The sequence below is a fragment of the Ranitomeya variabilis genome, chromosome 6 (assembly GCF_051348905.1).
Source record: "Ranitomeya variabilis isolate aRanVar5 chromosome 6, aRanVar5.hap1, whole genome shotgun sequence".
In the NCBI taxonomy this organism is placed as follows: Eukaryota; Metazoa; Chordata; class Amphibia; order Anura; family Dendrobatidae; genus Ranitomeya; species Ranitomeya variabilis.
The window spans coordinates 383,716,259-383,739,184 of NC_135237.1; the positions used below are offsets into that span (position 1 = coordinate 383,716,259).

The 22,926-nt window shown below is 42.4% G+C and overlaps 1 protein-coding gene across 1 annotated transcript in view; it reads left to right on the forward strand.

Moving 5' to 3' along the window:
- The window catches only part of DIPK1C (divergent protein kinase domain 1C), a 118,831-nt gene extending 104,576 nt beyond the window's left edge, over positions 1 to 14,255 (forward strand). The window contains exon 4 of the mRNA XM_077270090.1: positions 13,284 to 14,255. Coding sequence (XP_077126205.1) covers positions 13,284 to 13,478 — 195 coding nt within the window. The 3' untranslated portion in view covers positions 13,479 to 14,255. The remainder of the gene's footprint in view (positions 1 to 13,283) is intronic.
- The last annotated feature ends 8,671 nt before the right edge of the window (positions 14,256 to 22,926 follow it).

Below are 22,926 nucleotides of genomic sequence, written 5' to 3' on the forward strand. Positions count from 1 at the left end.
AATCGTGAGGTCAAAGGAACTGGCCAAGGAGCTCAGAGACAGAATTGTGGCAAGGCACAGATCTGGCCAAGGTTACAACAGAATTTCTGCAATACTCAAGGTTCCTAAGAGCACAGTGGCCTCCATAATCCTTAAATGGAAGAAGTTTGGGACCACCAAAATTCTTCCTAGACCTGGCCGTCCAGCTGAACTGAACAATCGTGGGAGAAGAGCCTTGGTGAGAGAGGTAAAGAATAACCCCAAGATCACTGTGGCTGAGCTCCACAGATGCAGTAGGGAGGTGGGAGAAAGTTCCACAAAGTCAACTATCACTGCAGCCCTCCACCAGTCAGGCCTTTATGGCAAAGTGGCCCATTGGAAGCCTCTCCTCAGTGCAAGACATATGAAAGCCCGCATAGAGTTATGAATATCTTCAACTAGAGACTTCACTGGTCAGTCACTGTATCTCCTGGACACTTAAGCAATACACTGAAACTATATGCAGAGCACTTGTGTATAATGTAACTGGTGAGCCAGTTACTTACCTGTACACTTACACTATACACTGTATATTATGGACAGAGCTACTGTGTATAATGGCACTTATGGTAATTTTAGTATTGTCTTTTTTTTTTTTTACTAATGATCAGTATTATAGTATTCGGTCACTATATGGTGGTAATATGAGGTCTGGTCATAGTGTGACACTAAGTAAAGAAAAATGAGTGGCCATCATTACTTTAAGAAATGAAGGTCAGTCAGTCTGAAAAATTGGGAAAACTTTGAAAGTGTCTCCAAGTGCAGTGGCAAAAACCATCAAGCGCTACAAAGAAACTGGCTCACATGAGGACCGCCCCCGGAAAGGAAGACCAAGAGTCACCTCTGCTTATGAGGATGTTTATCCGAGTCACCAGCCTCAGAAATCGCAGGTTAACAGCAGCTCAGATTAGAGACCAGGTCAATGGCACATAGAGTTCTAGCAGCAGACACATCTCTACAACAACTGTTACAGTAAGTGGCGACTTTGTGCAGCAGGCCTTCATGGTAAAATAGCTGCTAGGAAACCACTGCTAAGGACAGGCAACAAGCAGAAGAGACTTGTTTGGGCTAAAGAACACAAGGAATGGACATTAGACCACTGGAAATCTGTGCTTTGGTCTGATGAGTCCAAATTTGAGGTCTTTGGTACCAACCACCTTGTCTTTGTGCGACACAGAAAAGGTGAACGGATGGACTCTACATGCCTGGTTCCCACCGTGAAGCATGGAGGAGGAGGTGTGATGGTGTGGGGGTGCTTTGCTGGTGACACTGTTGGGGATTTATTCAAAATTGAAGGCATACTGAACCAGCATGGCTACCACAGCATCTTGCAGCAGCATGCTATTCCATAAAAGGAATCCTCCATCGCTTCCAAGCATGACATCACTCTCCCCATGAGGAAAGCAATGCTACTGTGACGACCAGGACCCTGGGGCACCACACAACACCTGACACCCCATAGAGTGAGTTCATCTTTCCCTGTAAGTTTACAGGATGAGTGTGTCCAAGGCCCCCGACATCTATATTGAAATTCCCACAGGCCATTACAGTAATCCCTGCCTAGGCTAGCCTGCAGCCTCAGCGGTTATAACCCTTGATAACATGCATGAATATAAAATATATTTAATCCCTTAGAGTGTCATGGAGCAGAACATCAGCTCCACCATTACTACAGATATATGAATTTAAAAAATGAATATTGTATGAGGGAAATTAGGTGTCTCAATTTGTTAAGGCAATCATAGTTGGGGTCATTTCTTGTGGGGCTTTGGAATTGTCACTAAGGCCATGTGCACACGTTCAGGATTTTTCGCGTTTTTTTCACGTTTTTTCGCTATAAAAACGTGATAAAAACGCTAAAAAAATGCTTACATATGCCTCCTATTATTTACAGGGTATTCAGCATTTTTTGTGCAAATGTTGCATTTTTTTCCACGAAAAAATCGCATCGCGGAAAAAAAAGCAACATGTTCATTAAAAATGCGGAATTGCGGGGATTCCGCACACCTAGGAGTGCATTGATCTGCTTACTTCCCGCACGGGGCTGTGCACACCATGCGGGAAGTAAGCAGATTATGTGCGGTTGGTACCCAGGGTGGAGGAGAGGAGACTCTCCTCCACGGACTGGGCACCATATAATTGGTAAAAAAAAAAGAATTAAAATAAAAAATAGTGATATTCTCACCTTCTGATGGCCCCCGAAGTGTTCCCGCCTCTCCCGTGCATGCTCTCTCTTCCGTTCCTATAGATGGTGTGGTTCAGGACCTGTGATGACGTCGCTGTCTTGTGATTGGTCGCGTGACCGCTCATGTGACTCACGCGACCAATCACAAGTCGCGACGTCATCGAAGGTTCTGAACCACACCGGCATCTATAGGAACGGACGCCGCTGAGATCGGCTGTCTGCAGAGGGTGAGTATAACCATTTTTTTATTTTTTTTATTATTTTTAAACATTCCATCTTTTACTATAGATGCTGCATAAGCAGCATCTATAGTAAAAAGTTGGTCACACTTGTCAAACAGTATGTTTGACAAGTGTGACCAACTTGTCAGTCAGTTTTCCAAGCGATGCTGCAGATTGCTTGGAAAACTTTAGCATTCTGCAAGCTAATTACGCTTGCAGAATGCTAAAAAAACCGCGAAAAAAACGGAAAAAAAACGCAAAAAAAAAAATGCGGATTTCTTGCAGAAAATTTCCGGTTTTCTTCAGGAAATTTCTGCAAGAAATCCGGACGTGTGCACATACCCTAAAATGAAGGAATTTCATTAGGGTTTCGTAGCTGGCTTGGGTCATGACTAGTGTTGAGCATTCCGATACCGCAAGTATCGGGTATCGGCCGATACTTGCGGTATTGGAATTCCGATACCGAGATCCGATACTTTTGTGGTATCGGGAATCGGTATCGGGATTAATATCAATGTGTAAAAGAAAGAATTAAAATAAAAAATAGGGATATACCGTATATACTCGAGTATAAGCCGACCCGAGTATAAGCCGACCCCCCTAATTTTGCCACAAAAAACTGGGAAAACTTATTGACTCGAGTATAAGCCTAGGGTGGAAAATGCAGCAGGTACCGGTGAATTTCAAAATTAGAAATAGATACTCCATACCATTCATTATGGCCCCATAGATACTCCACATAAAGCTGTGCCATATATACAATGCTCTGCACCGTTGCCCCATAGATATTCCACATAAAGCTGTGCCATATATACAATGCTCTGCACCATTGCCCCATAGATAGCTGTGCCATATATATAATGCTCTGCACCATTGCCCCATAGCTGTGCCATATAGTGCTCTGCACCATTGCCCCATAGCTGTGCCATATAGTGCTCTGCACCGTTGCCCCATAGCTCTGCCATATAGTGCTCTGCACAGTTGCCTCATAGTTGTGCCATATAGTGCTCTGCACCGTTGTCCCATAGCTGTGCCATATAGTGCTCTGCACCGTTGCCCCATAGCTGTGCCATATAGTGCTCTGCACCGTTGCCCCATAGCTTTGCCATATAGTGCTCTGCACCGTTGCCTCATAGCTGTGCCATATAGTGCTCTGCACCGTTGCCCCATAGCTGTGCCATATAGTGCTCTGCACCGTTGCCTCATAGCTGTGCCATATAGTGCTCTGCACCGTTGCCCTATAGCTGTGCCATATAGTGCTCTGCACCGTTGCCCCATAGCTGTGCCATATAGTGCTCTGCACCGTTGCCCCATAGCTGTGCCATATAGTGCTCTGCACCGTTGCCCCATAGCTGTGCCATATAGTGCTCTGCACCATTGCCCCATAGCTGTGCCATATAGTGCTCTGCACCGTTGCCCCATAGCTGTGCCATATAGTGCTCTGCACCGTTGCCCCATAGCTCTGCCATATAGTGCTCTGCACCGTTGCCCCATAGCTGTGCCATATAGTGCTCTGCACCGTTGCCCCATAGCTCTGCCATATAGTGCTCTGCACCGTTGCCCCATAGCTCTGCCATATAGTGCTCTGCACCATTGCCCCATAGATAGCTGTGCCATATAGTGCTCTGCACCGTTGCCCCATAGATAGCTGTGCCATATAATGCTCTGCACCATTGCCCCATAGCTGTGCCATATAGTGCTCTGCACCATTGCCCCATAGATAGCTGTGCCATATAATGCTCTGCACCGTTGCCCCATAGCTGTGCCATATAGTGCTCTGCACCGTTGCCCCATAGCTCTGCCATATAGTGCTCTGCACCATTGCCCCATAGATGCTCCACATAAATCTGTGCTGCTGCTGCTATAAAAAAAAAAAAAACACATACTCACCTCTCTTGCTTGCAGCTCCTCGGCGCCATCTTCCCGGCGTCTCTCCGCACTGACTGATCAGGCAGAGGGCGGCGCGCACACTATATGCGTCATCGCGCCCTCTGACCTGCACAGTCAGTGCAGAGAGACACCGGGAAGATGGCGCGGCGCCCGGCGTGTGGAACGAGGACAGGTGAATATGTCATACTTACCTGCTCCCGGCGTCCCGCTCCTTCCCCGGACAGCTGTCTTCGGTGCCGCAGCCTCTTTCTCTATCAGCGGTCACCGGCACCGCTTCATTAGAGAAATGAATAGGCGGCTCCGCCCCTATGGGAGGTGGAGCAGCCTATTCATTTCTCTAATGAGCGGTCCCACGTGACCGCTCAGGGGAAGAGGCTGCGGCACCCGGAGACAGTGGGACGTGCAGGGGGGGGCGCCAGGAGCCCCGGAAGCAGGTAAGTATATGACAGTGCTCACCCGCCGACCCCACCACCGATCATGACTCGAGTATAAGCCGAGAGGGGCACTTTCAGCCCAAAAATTTGGGCTGAAAATCTCGGCTTATACTCGAGTATATACGGTACTCACCTCTCCAGCAGCCCCTGGACTTTACCGCCGTAACCGGGAGCCGTTGTACCTAAGAATGCGTGCTTGAAGGGCCTTAGATGACGTCACGGCGCTCTGATTGGTCCATAGCGGTCGCGTGACCGCTACGCGACCAATCACAAAGCCGTGACGTCACCTAAGGTCTTTCAAGCGCTTGAAAGACCTTAGGTGACGTCATGGCTTTCTGATTGGTCGCGTAGCGGTCACGCAACCGCTACGCGACCAATCAGAAGCTGCGGACGTCTTCTAAGGTATTTCAAGCGATACTTGGTGTCCCATTGACTTGTATTGGTATCGGGTATCGGTATCGGATTAGATCTGATACTTTGCCGGTATCGGCCGATACTTTCCGATACCGATACTTTCAAGTATCGGACGGTATCGCTCAACACTAGTCATGACTAGGGTTGAGCGAAACGGATCGTTCATTTTCATAAGTCGCCGACTTTTGGCAAAGTCGGCGTCTCATGAAACCCGACCCGATCCCTGTGTGGGGTCGGCCATGCGGTACGCGATCTTGGCGCCAAAGTCGCGTTTCGTATGACGCGTTTAGCGCCACTTTTTCAGCCAATGAAGGAGTGTGGGCAGAGTGATGACATAGGGGTTAGGGGTGTGCACGGCCATCATCATTTTATCGCTTGTGCGCAGTAGGGATTTGCAATGTTAACACGAGATTTTCTGTGCTGGGACGGAGGGGGGGGGGGGGGGGGAGAGAGAGAGAGAGAGAGAGAAGAAAAAAAAAATTAAAAAAAATCCCCATTGACGTGCACAGGGTTTCGTGTTCCGGCCGATCCTCGACTTTTCGCAGTAATCGGCCGATTTCGCCCGACTCGACTTTTCAAAAAGTCGGGTTTCGCAAAACATGACTCGACCCTAAAAAGGTCAAAGTCGCTCAACCCTAGTCATGACGGCTACAAATACAGGGGTGCTGTAAACAGGAGTGAAAGGATGTGGATTTTAGGGAAATATATTGTGATGCATATAAATTGGTTTGATGAGCAAGTAATTGTAGGACTTTTGTGGAAACATAAATTGGAAAAATTCAAGTGGGGTCAAATTGGTGACATCTAATTTTATTCCACGGGTTGCATTAAAAGGGGGAGTTTGAACGGAACATGCATTGTGGGGATACCACAGTGGAGGGGGGACTGCAGGACTTGGTACTGCCTCTGACTATTCAGCAATGACAACAGACTCCGCTACAATCAGGCTGTGGAATCCCATGGAGGAAGAGGAGTCATCACTGTCTAAAAACTGTTCTACTTCGGAAGCAGATTCAGTTTCACTGCTGGAGCAAAGCAGAGAATATGCCTGCTCCTTGGTAAACATTCTGTAGACCATAATTTTATTTTATATGAGTGACTAACAAAAAATAAAAAGTAATATAATCTATCACTAGTAAGCCTAACATAAGTAGTATTTTTTTAAAATCTTTTTTTTACTTTAAACCTAACCCTAAAGCCTAGCCCTAAGCCTAACCATAAAGCATAACCCTAAAGCCTAACCCTTACCCTAACCCCAGCTAAAGACAAAGAAAGAAAAATTATAAAATAAAAAAAAGTAAAAAATTTAATCTGACTAGGGATGACAAATATTGGGGTTTTGATCACTGTGATAGGGTCAATCACAATGATCAAAAGTCACAGACTACCCAGGGAACCCTCGACCTCCTGGTACCTCTCCACTAGGCCTACCAGGTCATCTGCATTTTGGGGATCTCCCTGGGCAACCCAGGACTGAATCGGCTTCTGCAGAGAGTTCATAAACCGATCCATGACCATTCTCTTGACCATCTGGGCTGGGTTCAAGTCTCTGATTGCAACCACTCTGGACCTGGTGCAGAAAATCAAACATTTGTGACCGGGGAGGTTTATCACTGTAAAAGTCCCAGAGATGGGCCCATTGTCCCCTGACTGCCAGGGTTATACCAAGCTGAGCCATGATCTCAGCTTTAAGTTTGTCATACTCTTGGCGTCTTGTGGGGCCAAATCAAAGTATGCCTTCTGTGGCTCTCTGGTCAGGTACGACGCTAGAACCTCCACTCACTTCTTCTGTGGTAGTCTCTCATGTTCCGCCACCCTCTCAAACATGGCCAGGACTGCCTCGACATCATCCCCGGCGTCTTGTGGGGCCAAATCAAAGTATGCCTTCTGTGGCTCTCCGGTCAGGTACGACGCTAGAACCTCCACTCACTGCTTCTGTGGTAGTCTCTCATGTTCCGCCACCCTCTCAAACATGGCCAGGACTGCCTCGACATCATACCCGGAGTCATCTTTTGCAATGCCCCTCTCATGGTTTTTCTCACCTGGGTCTCGTCACTTTGGCCTGGAGGTGGTGCTGCTTCTCTGAGAATCATGTTAGAGGGAACATCACCTTGATTTTAACCATATCAGCATCTATGATGCAAGTACAGTTGAATGCGTGATGCGATGGGGGGGCGGAGTCGTTACTGATTCATGGGCCCCATAGTGGCCGCATGCTTTGCTGCTATTAGCGGCACACCACTGGGTGGAGGCCCCATGGGGAGTGTGGGGCCCTAGGAAAATGCCTAGCTTTGTCTGCCGCTAACACAAATCATTTGCCAAAGATATCAATGCAAGTTATCCACAACATGGGACTTAGGCTGGTTTCACACTTGCGTTTTTGTCTGCAGCGTTTTTTGCAAAAAAAACGCATGCGTTTTTTCCCCCTATATTTAACATTGAAAACGCATGCGTTTTTTTGTATGCGTTTGGTCGCGTTTTCAAACGTTTTTTTTCTGCATGCGTTCATTTTCAAAAATGCAACCTGTAGTATTTTTTTGCGCGTTTTTTTTACCGCGAAAAAACGCATGCGTTTTTTCACGGCAAAAAAAATGCATTGCTGTCTATGTAAACGCATGCGTTTTTAAGGCTACGTTCACATTAGCGGCGGGCGCCGCAGCGGCGCCGCATGCGTCATGCGCCCCTATATTTAACATGGGGGCGCATGGACATGCGTCGCACTTGCGTTTTGCGCCGCATGCGTCGCTGCGGCGCCCGCGTCCGGGCGCAGAGGACGCAGCAAGTTGCATTTTTGCTGCGTCCAAAATCAATTAAAAAAAGGACGCATGCGGCGCAAAACGCAGCGTTGTGCATGCGTTTTGCTGCATTTTTGTTTGCGTTGTGCGCTGCGGCGCCGACGCTGCGGCGCACAACGCAAATGTGAACGTAGCCTAAGCACATGCGTTTGTTTGCGTTAAAAACGCATGCGTTTTTATAGAAAAAAAACAGAAAACACTGAAAAGTCACCCACCACCATCAAGGTGATAAAGGGATCCAAACCCTAACCCTAACCCTACCCCAAACCTCACCCCTAACCGTTTATTGAACATTTTCTGACAGTCATAGTGCCACATATTTCAGTGCAACGTATTTCAATGCCACGTATTTCAATGCCACGTATTTCAGTGCCACGTATTTCAAGGCCACGTATTTCAATGCCACGTATTTCAGTGCCACGTATTTCAGTGCCACGTATATAAGTGCCACATATTTAAGTGCCACGTATTTCAGTGCCACGTATTTCAGTGCCACGTATTTCAGTGCCACGTATTTCAGTGCCACGAATTTAAGTGCCACGTATTTCAGTGCCACGTATTTAAGTGCCACGTACTATAAATACTATAACTACGTGGTTATACGTGGCACTTAAATACGTGGCACTTATATACGTGGCACTTAAATATGTGGCACTTAAATACGTGGCACTTATATACGTGGCACTTAAATACGTGGCACTTAAATACGTGGCACTTAAATGCGTGGCACTTAAATACGTGGCACTTGTATACGTGGCACTTAAATACGTGGCACTTATATACGTGGCCATTGATTAGGGTTAGGGGTAGGGTTAGGGGTAGGGTTAGGGGTAGGGTTAGGGTTAGGGGTAGGGTTAGGGGTAGGGTTAGGGTTAGGGTTTTTTGGTTTTTTCTTGTTTTCTTGTGTTTTTCTATAAAAACGCATGCGTCTAAAAAACGCATGCGTTTTACCGCGTTTTTTCACACATGCGTTTTTTTTAAAAACGCATGCAGATAAAAACGCAAGTGTGAAACCAGCCTTATATGCAACTTGTTTATTTACATAAAGTATAACATGTTCTGGAGAGGGATGACTCTTTTCGGGGTGGCCATCCTGCTTTTGACAGGACAGTGATGAGTTTGACCTGGAGAATAATTTCTTGATAGTATTTTTGATAATTTGTGTTGGAATATTTTACACCCGGTCCAGGTCTCGTACCTTTGTGGGCCCCAAGCTGTCCTGCTGCAGCCCCTGTTTCCTCTCTTCCCCCTGCTTCCTGTAGCGCGTCCAGCAGGTCCTCGGGTAGAGTGCTTAAGTCGCGCGTGCTCCCTGTCTCTTAAAGACACAGCGCACATTTTTAAAAAAGTACTTCTGACCAATGGCGTGTTAGTAATTACTATTTCTAGCCCCTCCGCCATAGGGAGGGTGCCGGAGCAACAAGTATCCTTTGTTGCTAGCTTACGGTTTCGGCTAGTGTGTGCTTTTGCTTCTGAAGTGTTCTGCCAGTGCTCCGCTTACACTGTTTGTCTCCACAGACTATCAGCTACCTGTTACCCGGCTATCCTGGACGACAACAGTTCTGTCCATGCTAGTTCTGTCACATCCCGCCATTCAGCCATCTGCACCTCTGGACAACGCCAGTACCACCTGTGTCAGCTCCACGACATCTGTTAACCCTGCTTGTCTGTCCCACTGGGACAGCTGCAATGTGGCCAGGGTCCAACTGGAGGTAGCACCCGTGTCCTCCAGGCATTCCACTCCGACCCTGTATGAGGGGTCTTATCAAGGGTGTCTGGGGCTCACGTAGTCATGCCCCCTTTGGAGCCCCCTGGACCATGGTCCCGAGGTTCCACAAAAATATCAATAAAAAAACGAATATGAACTTCACCACCTGTGCCTCCGCTTCCATTCATTACATGATTATGAGCATTTTAAATATCAATAAAAAATTTGAGTTTTATGTAGTCATTGCCATTATGTAGTGATTGCCTGTATTACCATGATTTTTCTAGATCACTTTATTAACCTAATGCTTGTTATTTATTGCTGGCTGTGTCTGACTAATTGCTGTGATGTCTCATTAATGAATGCACGTCATATACTCATGTTTTAACAATGCAAGCACCATCAGCTTAGGAAGCATATTACTTTCAGACCACCTGTACATGGCTTCTCAGCTGTTGACAGCTGTAGATGTTGTGGTCAACCAATGACAGCAGGGATGTCATAGCTTTATAGAATTTTGGCAACAGGGTCAGAACCACAACACTGGCAGCTGACACCATACTGAGAGCCATATCACTGGTACTTGGCACTGGGTCGAGATCATATGACACACAAGTTCTTGGCACTATGGTCTGCATTGTTTCCCAGTACTAGCAAAATATCATTTTAGCTTGGCACTTTTCAAACTAAAATTCTCAATTCAGTTTTTCAGTGTGTTTTTATTATTTTTTCAAAACTGATATGGTATGACACCACCACTTATAATTGAATGTATTTGTAAGAGTGTTCATAATTGCTTTGCCATCCTCTTGCAAAAATTTTAAGCACTTATGCCAGCTGAACTCCACTGGTATGTTTTGGCTGTCCAGAACTGAGATATTCTTTACTGTTTCATATGGATAACTATTAACCATGTTGTGGTGGTTATCTATTCCATGTCATTTGATACATTATGCATTTTCCATCTGCAATGTGCTATTGTTAGTTAGTATTGCGTCATTTCAGTTATTTACACACAGTGACATCTATCTGGTGTCTGATGGTTATTACTGACATTTATATGCGCAGGGTGCAACTGAGTTGAGATGGATGTGCAACAAAATGTGAAACATTGCTTGGGTGATTCAAGTGAATGATTATCACATGAGAGATATGTCCAGTTGAGTATTGCCTAGGAAGGATGCTGATGGTAAGAGTGAGAAGATCTAGGTGTTTCTATCTAGAAGCAAGGGTTGTGCTGTGGCCTTTGGGAGCTGTTGTGACATAGTTGGGAGAGAATGCGTTGTTGGATTAGTCGCCTAAGTGCATCCACACCCTCTGATAACAATGCAGTCACCAGAAAAAGACATTATTAATCTGCGATTAATCTGCAAGTTAATAGTGTTATTAACCTGCCCAGGACCCGCACTTAGCCAAACCCTGTACCAAGAAAATTAACTTTATTCACCCGGCAACATTCCGATTTCAGTCGCTGGGGCGGCACCAGTACTTTTTCAGTCACTGCTCTGAGTATACAGAGTGATGGCTCTAACCACAACCCCGGACCTGACTAACAGCTGGCCCCAATGCAGAGCGAGAGTCAGTCATGGCCGGAGGTGACTGAACACCACATCATTTTCTCCCCACAGCGCACGGCTAAGTGTGAGCACAGAGCATAACTCTATTAACCTGAAGATTAACCACATGCAGACAGGTAGGATGAATAGCGCAAAGAAGCAGCAGTGAGTTACCTGCACTACAGTTAGCTAGCAAGTGTGGATAGCACTTGTTACACAAGCTGCTCTACCCCACAGCTATTGAGAGGGCCACAGATGAGCATGCAAAACTGTTCAGCCTAAACAGCAGTGCAACACCAATACCTATGTTATAAATAGAGAGGGTGAGGATTACTACCAAAAAAGGGAGCAGATAGGATTGTTTCTGTGGGGTTAGGGTGCATCAGCCAATAAGCAAAGCTTAGCAAAGTACAGGGGCAAAGAGATAGCGTACACATCAGGAAATCTGTATAGACACCTGACTGTGAAGAAGGTTAGGTCAGAAGTAAGTAAGTGAAAAGGGGCTTAAATCGGAGCAGAGAATGAGTGTGCTGTGCTGCAGAGAGTGATACAGACGAGTAAATAAGGAGCTGCTGAGGAGATTGCACAGACTGTACACGAGTAAATAAGGAGCTGCTGAGGAGATTGCCAGCACGCTATGCAAAATATTGCAAGTGCCAATTCACTGTTGTAAATATCAATTGTCTACCTCTGTTTATACAGAGACTTGTGAAATGATGGAAACCACCAAGCTCATTGCCTCTTGTAAGGCTCTGTAATCACCACATTTATTGCCTTTCATGAGTAGAGCTGTTATTGAACAGTCTCCTGTGCACGCCTGCATTTCTTTTGGCATCCTTGAGGTGAAAACCACACTACCACCAAAAGCCATGATCCTATATTCTTAAAAATGCACACCACCACCAAACATACCCCTTACAAATGTAATAAATTAATACAAATGATGGTGTTGGTTTATTATCATTTGGGGACCTATGCAGATATTGGTAAGATACCTGTTGGATTCAATATTCTTTTTGTGATTACAGAGCAGATTAATAGAGGAGTTTATTTAAAATTGGAGTAATTTACGATGAGCACCATTTAGGTAATAATCATCATTAGGATTTACATCCTGATAAATCTTTTGTGGACTAAAAACAACATTGGTTCAGAAGTGGCTCTCCTTGGAGAAGTGACAGAAAATATTCATTAATGCGTAATGCTCAGTGTTACTCCTAAAGCTTAGTGTCACGTACACACTTCTCAGTGCGCGATGTGGGGTGCGCCAGCATGATATAATTCATCCTCTCACTCAGTCTTGCACTCAACCGCTGTTATAGGCTATAAAGTGAGCATAAATCACACCCCGTCACAGTCCACACCCGGCTACACAACATGCTGCCATTACTCATCAAATACATGGGGTGATGAGTCCTCAAAATATGCTACTGTCTGACAATCAAAAATGTCACACACTCTGTGAAAGGCTATGGATTCCTTAGCGCATATAAGGACCATACAAGGACCAAACTTACTAAAGTTATAAGCTTTAATATAAAAAATACAGTGCTTTCAAATGTACATACGGTAAGTGCTCTGAGACCCAGCGTTGCCACCACTGAGAAGAATCCTTTGTTTTTAGGCCACTGCCTTCACAGTCACTATTTTCCATAAGGTTGTACTCTAGAATAGATAAGGCTCCCTCTTTAAATATAGAATAGAAATGTGCAGATTACTGTAAATTTGGTTTTGATGAAAGACAACACTCAAGAATACTCCTAGGAATTATCTTACAATAAAAAACATGTCAGCAGACAAGGAAATCAATTTTATACTGCCCGATGACACCTTGTTATTAGATTAAAATATAAAACCTTACATTTGTGAAAGATTTAGTTTATGGAAATCTCATCCATCTCAAAGAAAGGAAAGACAAAAACAAAGGTTATTATGGTACAAAATCTGTAATGGGATGTTTCGAGATTCTGAAGTTCTGAAGGAGAGGTTATAAAGACAATTGATTTTATGTGCTTGACATTTTTTTTATTTCATAACATAATCTATTAAATTTTTCTTCTTCTAGGTCATCTGTGACAAGATATTCCGACGCTGGTTTACTCTTAGTATTATGGGGTCTGTGCATCCCTTTCCCTTTAAAGCTGAATTACATAAGGCTGTGCAGCAATGTGCTGAATCTACAAATATGGAATCACTCTTTTCGGACTTGTATTCATTGCTACAATTGAGTCAAAAACAGTTACATAGAGGAAATGTGTGAACTCTGAAAAGTGATATGACCAGAGAATGGCCATGTGATGTTGGCATTATTTTATACATTTAAAGGCACAAGACATTAAAATAAATAAGTATTATTGGAAAACTGTTAATGTTATGTAGTTTTTACCGATTTATTAAAATCTACCAGCAAAATATTTTAAATGTAAACATTCTAGACATGTCAACTGATTTAGACTGGTCAATGACGTGGAGCATAAACCCAGTTAGGTTAACTTTTGTCAAGTAGGGCTAGATTATAGGGAGGGCGCATATGTATTAATATTTTATGACTCTTTAACAATACATTTGTAACTCAAGAGCTACAATGAAGATAGAAGTCTTGCAGGATCCCCAGCTTTTAGGAAGATGCAAAGTATCTAACCTGGAATTCACTGGCTCATCTACCCTCATAACTGCCATAGATATTAGTAATTATCTCTATATCCATTTACAACATATCTAGACTTCACTTATATTACATATTTATTTTTCAGATTTAAGGTAGGTTTTTATATTTTTTTCATTACTGTAAAATATTGATGTAAAAGTATTTGCTTCAAGATGGCTGCTAATATAACAGATACTGTATGCTACGTATTATTTTGAATTGTTCCAGATTTACCAAAAACAAAATGCCAGACAAATTCAATTGTACAATTCAGTTGAAAACCAAACAAATATTTTCACCTGTAAAAAGAAAATGAAAGTAAAATAATAATAAAAAATAAGTAAAATAATGATGTATAAATATGCACACCATTAAACTACTACTTTGTTGAAAAACCCTTTGAACGTATGACAGAATTGATTATTTTTGGCTTCTTTTATTAAAACACTGGAGGTGCTAAAGTTTTAAGTTGTGTTTGAAATATATGACCAGAGCAAAGCAGCACTCCTAAACCTGGGACACATGCAGTAGATAACCGGAGGACTGTAAATACAGCATGCAAAAGAGCTCTTCCCCTTTAAAATGCATTTTAAATGAGTTATACAGTGACATAGGCGACTTAGACCCTTTAAAAATCATACTAGAACAGTATCAGTTACTGGTGCAGTGCCTTAGAAGAGAACTTTTAATTCACATGCAAATGAGGGGCTTTCAAAGCACCCTTGGGTTGGCCCGCTTCTGATTGACAGAGCTCGCTTTTCAGAGCAAGCACTGTCTAAATGCTGCTGACTTTTGTGCGTATGCATACTGACAATGCCTGTGGCCAACTGTGTGGACAATTTCAAATACTCCTGCTGAAGACACTCACTACACTAATACAACCGAAGCATAGCGAGCGTCTTATAAGAAAAGGAGATGGTGGAGAATAAATACATGGTGCTCCTCAGTTTACTCCATCACTAACTAGGTGATTATCTTTGTGCAGTGTTGGCAGAGGGAGACAAGGAGAAGAATGCTCTCATCCACTGAGTGCACGCGGGCTCAGGCACAGGCGGTGTCAGTGCAGTGCGCATGTGTATAAACGCCAGCAGCCTTAATAGACAATGCTCGCTCTGGTAAGCGAGTCCTGTTAATGACAAGCAGGCGAAGCCCCCAAAATGCAAATGAGGAGGGATAATGGTGCACCAAATTCTTGGCCATGCCAAAGATGCACTAAAGCCCATAAATTTGCATATGGAGTAAAAGTTATTTTCTCAGGGACTGTACCAGTAACATATACAGTTATAGTATGATTTTTTTTTAGGAGACAAGCATCCTATAATGCTTTATAACTCATTTAACATGAATTTTGGGGGTGACCGAATCCCTTTATTATCTTTTCACCAGAAGTGTTGCATTGAGCTAATATTCTCAAATGGTGATGAATTGAAACAGTGAAGAGAATATTCCCAATAGCATTTGTCCTGCCAAAATTACCAGGTGATCCCCAAGCTTTTAGAATAATGGAGAGTAAAGCTTAGCATATAACTCTAATGTTAGTGTTGGTAATATTTTAGAGTGGTCCTATAGCGTTGCTTGTCTCCAGTCATGTGACCATTGTAATGACCCATTAAAATGTCCATAGTAACTTTGTAAGAAGAAACAATATTTTGTTGTCCACCCCTTCCCATCACTCCACCCTGTCTTTTTGCTGCAAAATGATGACTTCATTTTTTCATTAATTTTGCTATTTTTATATTAGGATTAGGGTTAGCCTTAAGTCTCCCCGTAATAACGAAATACAATTGTACATTATAAAAAATATATATTTGGCACTTCCACAATGATATTGACCCATAAAGAAAATAATGGTGGAATTGCTTTGTTTTTATATCCACTCAGAAGTATCAAAATTACTAAATAAATTATATGTACATCCAAATCGTTCCATTACAAGCTATGACTACACTGACAGTACTGGCTATTAGAATATGGTAACAGAAAAAATTACCAGTACTTTATTTTCCATAAAATATGTTTTATTCTTTTAAACTCACCAAAACATACAAAAAGCCAACATACGGTATATGAATGCATCCAACCATAGAAAAAGGTTTACTTGTTATTTTTACCTAATTGTTAATAGCAAAAATGGTATGCAGGGATTTACTCTCTGGTAGGCATTAGGCCTTAGGTAGCATTCACTCAAGCAATGCAGTTTTTATCCAAACACGTGCAGTTTTTATTACTTTGCACAAGTTGCACAGCACCAAAGCAAAATGATAAATATAAATCCCTAGCCTTGTCCAAGCGCTAACTAAACAGGACAGACCCTGGCTACTCATACATGGCTGAGCTAGCTCCAGCTCGATCAAACAAAAGAGCTATTGCCCATAGCAGCTACTGATATTTGTAGTTCTCTGCACAAGGCTTGTGCAGACTCTTCTCAGAGAGGGATCCTGGCTTTCCAACACAAATCCAGTCTGGTGCCCACGGTCTGTGCATTCACCAGATAACAGGTTTGCTTGTGCTACATCCAGCAGACTGACTCCCCAGTCACTCCATTCAGAGAGAGGCACTGGCACATCTCTCTCAGCTGCAGCTCACATCTTGGCTGGACTCTCACCTGCCGTCACACATTCCACTCTGCTTCTTAGAGAAACACTGCATGTGCTTCTATCAAACACTGCAGAACTGTCCTTCCCAGCTACACGACAGGTAGAATTGCTTTGTTTCTAGATGCCCCTTTAAAAATAAAGAACGTCAAATAATAAGTTATTGTACCTCACAATTGTGCTCATTTCAACCAGTCCTGGAGAAAACATGAAAAACATGATGGCCCTAGCAATGCAACTGAAAAAAAATAATTGCTCGGCCTTTATGGCCAAAACTAAGCTGGTGCTGTAAGAGGTTAGAAAGTAAGTCTGCGTCTGCTAATGATAAAAGTGACGGACCAAGCATCATACCTATGTATTCGTGATTTTTTCTAATACTTTAAACCTGCTTTCAACACTTGCAAATGGTTTCACAGACACTTCATCTGTATATATTTAATCCTTTGCATCTAGAGAAAAAGGTCCACTCTATCATAAAGGCTAAATGATTTATAATAGCTATATTGTATAATGCTGCTGCTCCTGATACAGAAAGATGAAGAACAACATGTATGTACTCTTTGCTGAGCTGGCATAAAACACAGGCACTAGAAGAAATTCAACAGCCCCCAAAAGATAAATTGTCAGTCAATTACATTTAGCTTCTTTAACATATCAGTGTCATCGATTTCTTCAGTTGAGTGAATGGATTGCACTTACGATGTAATTAAGAGTGCCTTATGACGGTTCACAATGTGCTTTGGCTTTAAAAATTAAGTAATCCACAAAGCATTTAAGTAGGCCCCATTGATTCAGTCATTTACCATTTAGGAGTTGATAGGAAATTGCATAATGAATTTATCAAAACGATACTTTTACTGCTTCCAGGGAAATAAATATTTAACTTAATTAAACACTGATGTAAATAAATGTAATTAGACATTTGTGTGTGTGCTTAGAATTTCCTTTTCCTCTTCCTTTATAACGATGAGTTGTCTTTATTTTGTTATATAAATAAAACACAATTATGTCGTGAATATCATTATCTGTAATTCCCTAATATATGTGATCTGATGCCAGAACAAGCAAGCTAAGGGGAAAATTGAATATTCATTTTAACCTTTGAGTCTGGAAAAAAACTGTAGACTATTGCAGTTTACCCTGATTGTCCTGATTTCAGATAATGGACCCATAGTGGTCACTGATGGGACATCAACAGCCCCTGCAATATTTCCTAATGACAAGGCCAGTGTAATGCCCCTGTCTTGGCTGGGCTCCGCTCCCTTCCCCTATGGCACCACCCTTTTCTATGCTCTACGTCGGATTCTACATGTTGCTCAGTGTGTTACTGACATCATCTCACTAGGCCTTTTAAAGCACAATTGGACACACCTCTGTGACTGACTATTAAGGCTGTAGGGTGGTCTGCTGCCATGTGTTTGGATTTTACCTACATACATCTTCTAGCTATTATCTCCTCAGACTTCTGTGATTTCTGCAACTCGCAACTAGCTTCTTAAACTGGTACCGTACGTGATGAAGAAAGATTGGTTTTGAAATGCGTTAGTTGCTTTCATAATAAAACATTTTTATTTTTGTAATAACTGCATATGTCCCAGAGGCATGGCTATAGGTTCAGTAGGGGGTTGAAACTTTTGCGATGGCCCCTATCCAGGTAACCAAGATTACAACTACAGTGGCGTGCCATATAGTGGTAAATACCAGTCCTGCAGAACATGTAAGAGATTACAGCACAGTTATAGATGGTGACTTACAGCTGACATTCTTTCTTATGGGGTAGTTCACTTTTCCCGTCATTTCCATCTTGACCAGACAACCATAACATTTCTTCCAGGCAGGACTCAGCTGCAGAGATTACAACAAAGACACATTTGACTTCTCACATTTCCAGCACCCTCCCCATGTATCCCCAACCTGCATAAATTCCTCATTCTGCTGATACCCCAATGCTGAGCCACTGCTGCTGAATGTGTCCCTATTACTGCACCTGCTGTTTGACACAAATACAGTGATCCTCTTAGCGCCCCATATAATGCCAACCACTGTGCCCTTTACAAATTAAAATGCCTCCTGTGTGCTTTCTAGATGGTAAAATTGCTTCCTAAAAGATTAGAAAATATTAATGCAAATGCCCTGGAAAACAGTGTCCACATTTTGTTCCTAGAAAGTGATAATGCCCCATGTGCACCTTTGACAGTCACAATACTCTGAGTGCCCCGATAATGCTTCTTAAGTGCCTATTTAACTTTTAACAATATCCTCTGAGTCACCCCTATGTAAAGCTCCCCTATACACAATATGATGGGCCCAAAGCTTCCTGTATACAGTATGATGAGCTCACAGCTCCCCTATACACAGTATAATGCCCCCACAGCTCCCCTATAAACAGTATGGTAAGCCCAGAGCTCCCCTGTACACAGTATAATGAACCCCACAGCAGTCCTCACACTGCATAATGGCTTTCATATTAAGTCTTACTCTGTATAATGGCCCCCACAGTAGTCTCTACACCTTTTGATGGCCCCTACAAATTGCCCCAAATTTTAAAATAGCCCCCACATTAGCTCCATGCTTTATAATGGCTCCCACACTTTATAGAATCCCCTAAAGTAGTCCTCTAAAGTATCCCCCACACTGTATGAGGGCCCTCCACAGTAGTCCCTACAATGTATGAGTGGCCCCCCACAGTAACCTACACATTGTATGAGGGGCTCCCATATTTTCTTATACCCTCACAGTCACATGATGCCCCAACTGTGCTGATTCAGTTAAAGACAATGGTAACTCTAGGTAGACCCCCATGAGTACGGGGCCTGGGCCCCCCAGTAGCTACCCTACTGATATGTACTATTCAATAGCGCTGCGTCACTTCTGTTTTTTTGTTTTTTTTCACTTTCCATAGATCCATAATAAGGCACCACTCAAGGAGTTATGATGGCGACAATAAAGTTAAATCTTTATAGTACTCAGTGTATTAGGACCTTATACTGTTCAAGACAACCAAGAAGTTGCACATTGCAACTGTTTTGAATTAAATTCCTACAATGACTTGTAAGCTATTGTTTCTTATGGTGCATTGCATTGTCAGTAAAAAAAATGTGTTTGACACTATGATGCCCTTTTCAACTTGTAAACTCTTAGCATTATAACACCAGAAGTTGCTAAATGTTTTCACAGATTTCATATTGATGAAAATTGTTTGAATTCCCCTTTGGACTGTTAGCCTACCCATATCACTACCTAACAGTAAAAATGTCCATTATCTAGAATTTTTAGAATTTCCTAAATTAGCTTCTATAAAAGACTTATAAGCTAGAAGTTGCATATAATATATAAGTAATGGCATTCACTAGCATGTGCTATGTTCACACTAATTTGCTGTATGCATGTTATAGGACATTAGATGACTTTCTGCTTCTCTCCATACACTCAGCTGCAGGTTTCATTCATTCATTACACAGACTAAAATTTAGAATGCTTCTCACTTCACAAAAATGTGAGTAATGTAAAGAACATTTGCTAAAAATACAAAAAGAACATTATCTGTCAGAAAATGTCAAAGTTCTTATTGACTTTAAAATATGGATTTATAAATCTTATTCATTTTTTATGTGGAAGACACTTCAGCCCTCGTGAAGTTTTCAGGGCTTAACTTAACAGTCATTTATCAAGTTTCCTGTATACAGGTTTACAGCTCGAGGTCTAGGAGAGAGATGATTGTTTTGATATATAGCAAAAAGCTTTGAATCTTTTTCCAAGTATTTAGTAATTATTTATACTGTTTATGTGACAGGTGAACTATAGATCTAAAATGCAGTGTAGCTGAATATGAAAATAGCAAGGATTTCTTTTATCAGTCTATTTAAAGAGTCCTGTATTGTAAACATTTTATACTATGAAATATGTTTGACTATGTACTGTATATATTTTCACACACAAATACAACAGGAACAGTGGATCCGCATGAATATACTATAGCTATGTGACTAAAACAAACAACAGACAAGTCAATTAAATTTTAACAAACTGTAGCTTTTCAAAAAATGTAAAGTTTGGGCACCCCTGGTCAAAATTACTGTTATTGTGAACAGTTAAGGTACCGTTACACTAAGCGACTTACCAACGATCACGACCAGCGATCGTGATCGTTGGTAAGTCGTTGTGTGGTCGCTGGGGAGCTGTCACACAGACAGCTCTCTCCAGCGACCAACGATCAGGGGAATGACTTCGGCATCGTTGAAACTGTCTTTAACGATGCCGAAGTCCCCCTGCAGCAGCCGGGTAACCAGGGTAAACATCGGGTTACTAAGTGCAGGGCCGCGCTTAGTAACCCGATATTTACCCTGGTTACCATTGTAAAAGTAAAAAAAAAAAACAGTACATACTCACCTTCTGATGTCTGTCACGTCCCCCGGCGTCCACGCACTGCTGCAGAGAGCTTTCCCTGCACTGAATGTGTCAGCGGCGCCGGCAGTAACAGTGGTGACGTCACCGCTGTGCTCTGCTTTATGGCCGGCTGGCGCTCACAGTCAGTGCAGGGAAAGCTCCCTGCAGCAGCGCGTGGACGCCGGGGGACGTGACAGACATCAGAAGGTGAGTATGTACTGTTTTTTTTTTACTTTTACAATGGTAGCCAGGGTAAATATCGGGTTACTAAGTGCGGCCCTGCGCTTAGTAACCCGATGTTTACCCTGGTTACAAGTGAACACATCGCTGGATCGGTGTCACACACGCCGATCCAGCGATGACAGCGGGTGAGCAGCGACGAAATAAAGGTCTGGACTTCTAGCTCCGACCAACGATATCACAGCAGGATCCAGATCGCTGCTGTGTGTCAAACACAACGAGATCGCTATCCAGGACGCTGCAACGTCACTGCAACGTCACGGATCGTTGTCGTTCTCGTTGAGTGTGACGGTACCTTTAAGCAAGTTGAAGATGAAATGATCTCTAAAAGGCCTAAAGTTAGAGATGACATACAGCTCTGGAAAAAATTAAGAGGCCACTGCAAAATGTTGAGTTTGTCTGATTTTTCTCTTTATAGGTATATTTTTGAGTAAAATGTAAAATTGTTCTTTTATTCTATAAACTTCTGACAACATGTCTCTGAATTTCCAAGCAATACATTTTGTATTTTTTTTCTGACAAAGAAAAATGGTCAAAATTTTAAATTTTAAAAACCCCCCACTGCTTTCAGACCTCAAATAATGCAAAGAAAACAAGTTCATAATCATTTAGAAACAACAATACTAATGTTTTAACTCAGGAAGAGTTCAGAAATCAATATTTTGTGGAATAATCATGATTTTTAATCACAGCTTTCATGCATCTTGGCATGCTTTCCACCAGTCTTTGACACTGCTTCTGGCTCAGAAATGTAAGCAGTTCTTCTTTGTTTGATGGCTTGTGATCTATCATCCTCTTGATTACATTCCAGAGGTTTTCAATGGGGTTCAGGTCTGGAGATTGGGCTGCCCATGACAGGGTTTTGATGTGGTGGTCTCTTAATTTTTGCCAGATATATATCTATATATATTGTACCAAAGCAAAAAAAGGACTCAATTGGTATCACTGCATCAGGAATGACTTGCCCCATAAAACTGTCACACTAGTTAACCCCTTCAACGAACACCATAAAAAGGAGCAAAAAACTGATTTTCATCATGCCGAACAAAAAATGAAATAAAGTGCCATAAAAACGAATGTAAATAAAAATGGTATCACTGAAAACGTCATCTTGTCCCACAAAAAAAGCCAACCTACAGCTCCATCAGCACAAAAATAAACAAGTTATAGCTCTCAGAATATAGTGATGCAAAAATAAATTAACATAATATATAAAAATGTGTTAGCTCTATAGCCTTACTGACCCAAAGAATAAAGCTGCCTTATCAATTGTGCCCAAAAATCATACCAATAAAAGCTCATCCCTCAAAAAACAAGCCCTCACATGACTTTGGCAGCAGGAATATGGAAACATTATAGCTTTCATAATATGGCAATGCAAAAACTAGTTTTTGCAATAAAAAATGCTTTTCAGTGTGTGACAGCAGCCAAACATAAAAAAAATATTAATCTGGTTTACTATTACTATAATCACACCAACCCAAAGATAAATTCCTGGAGGGGCCTAATTTCCTAAATGGGGTTACTTCTGGGAGATTTCTACAGTTTAGGCACATCAGGGGCTCTCCAAACACAACATGACACCTGCAGACCAATCTATCAAGGTCTGCATTACAAAAACATCACTCCTTCCCTTCTGAGCATTGCCGTGTGTCCAAACAGTAGTTTTTCCCCACATATTTGGTATCTGCATACTAAGGAGAAATTGCTCAACATAGTTTGTGGTCCATTTTCTCTTGATATCCTTGTAAAAATAAAAAATTGGGAGATAAACAGGGCAGAGAAGTACGTCTCCATAGAAGTGCAGAAGAAGAAGCAAACAGGAGGGTGGGGATAATAAG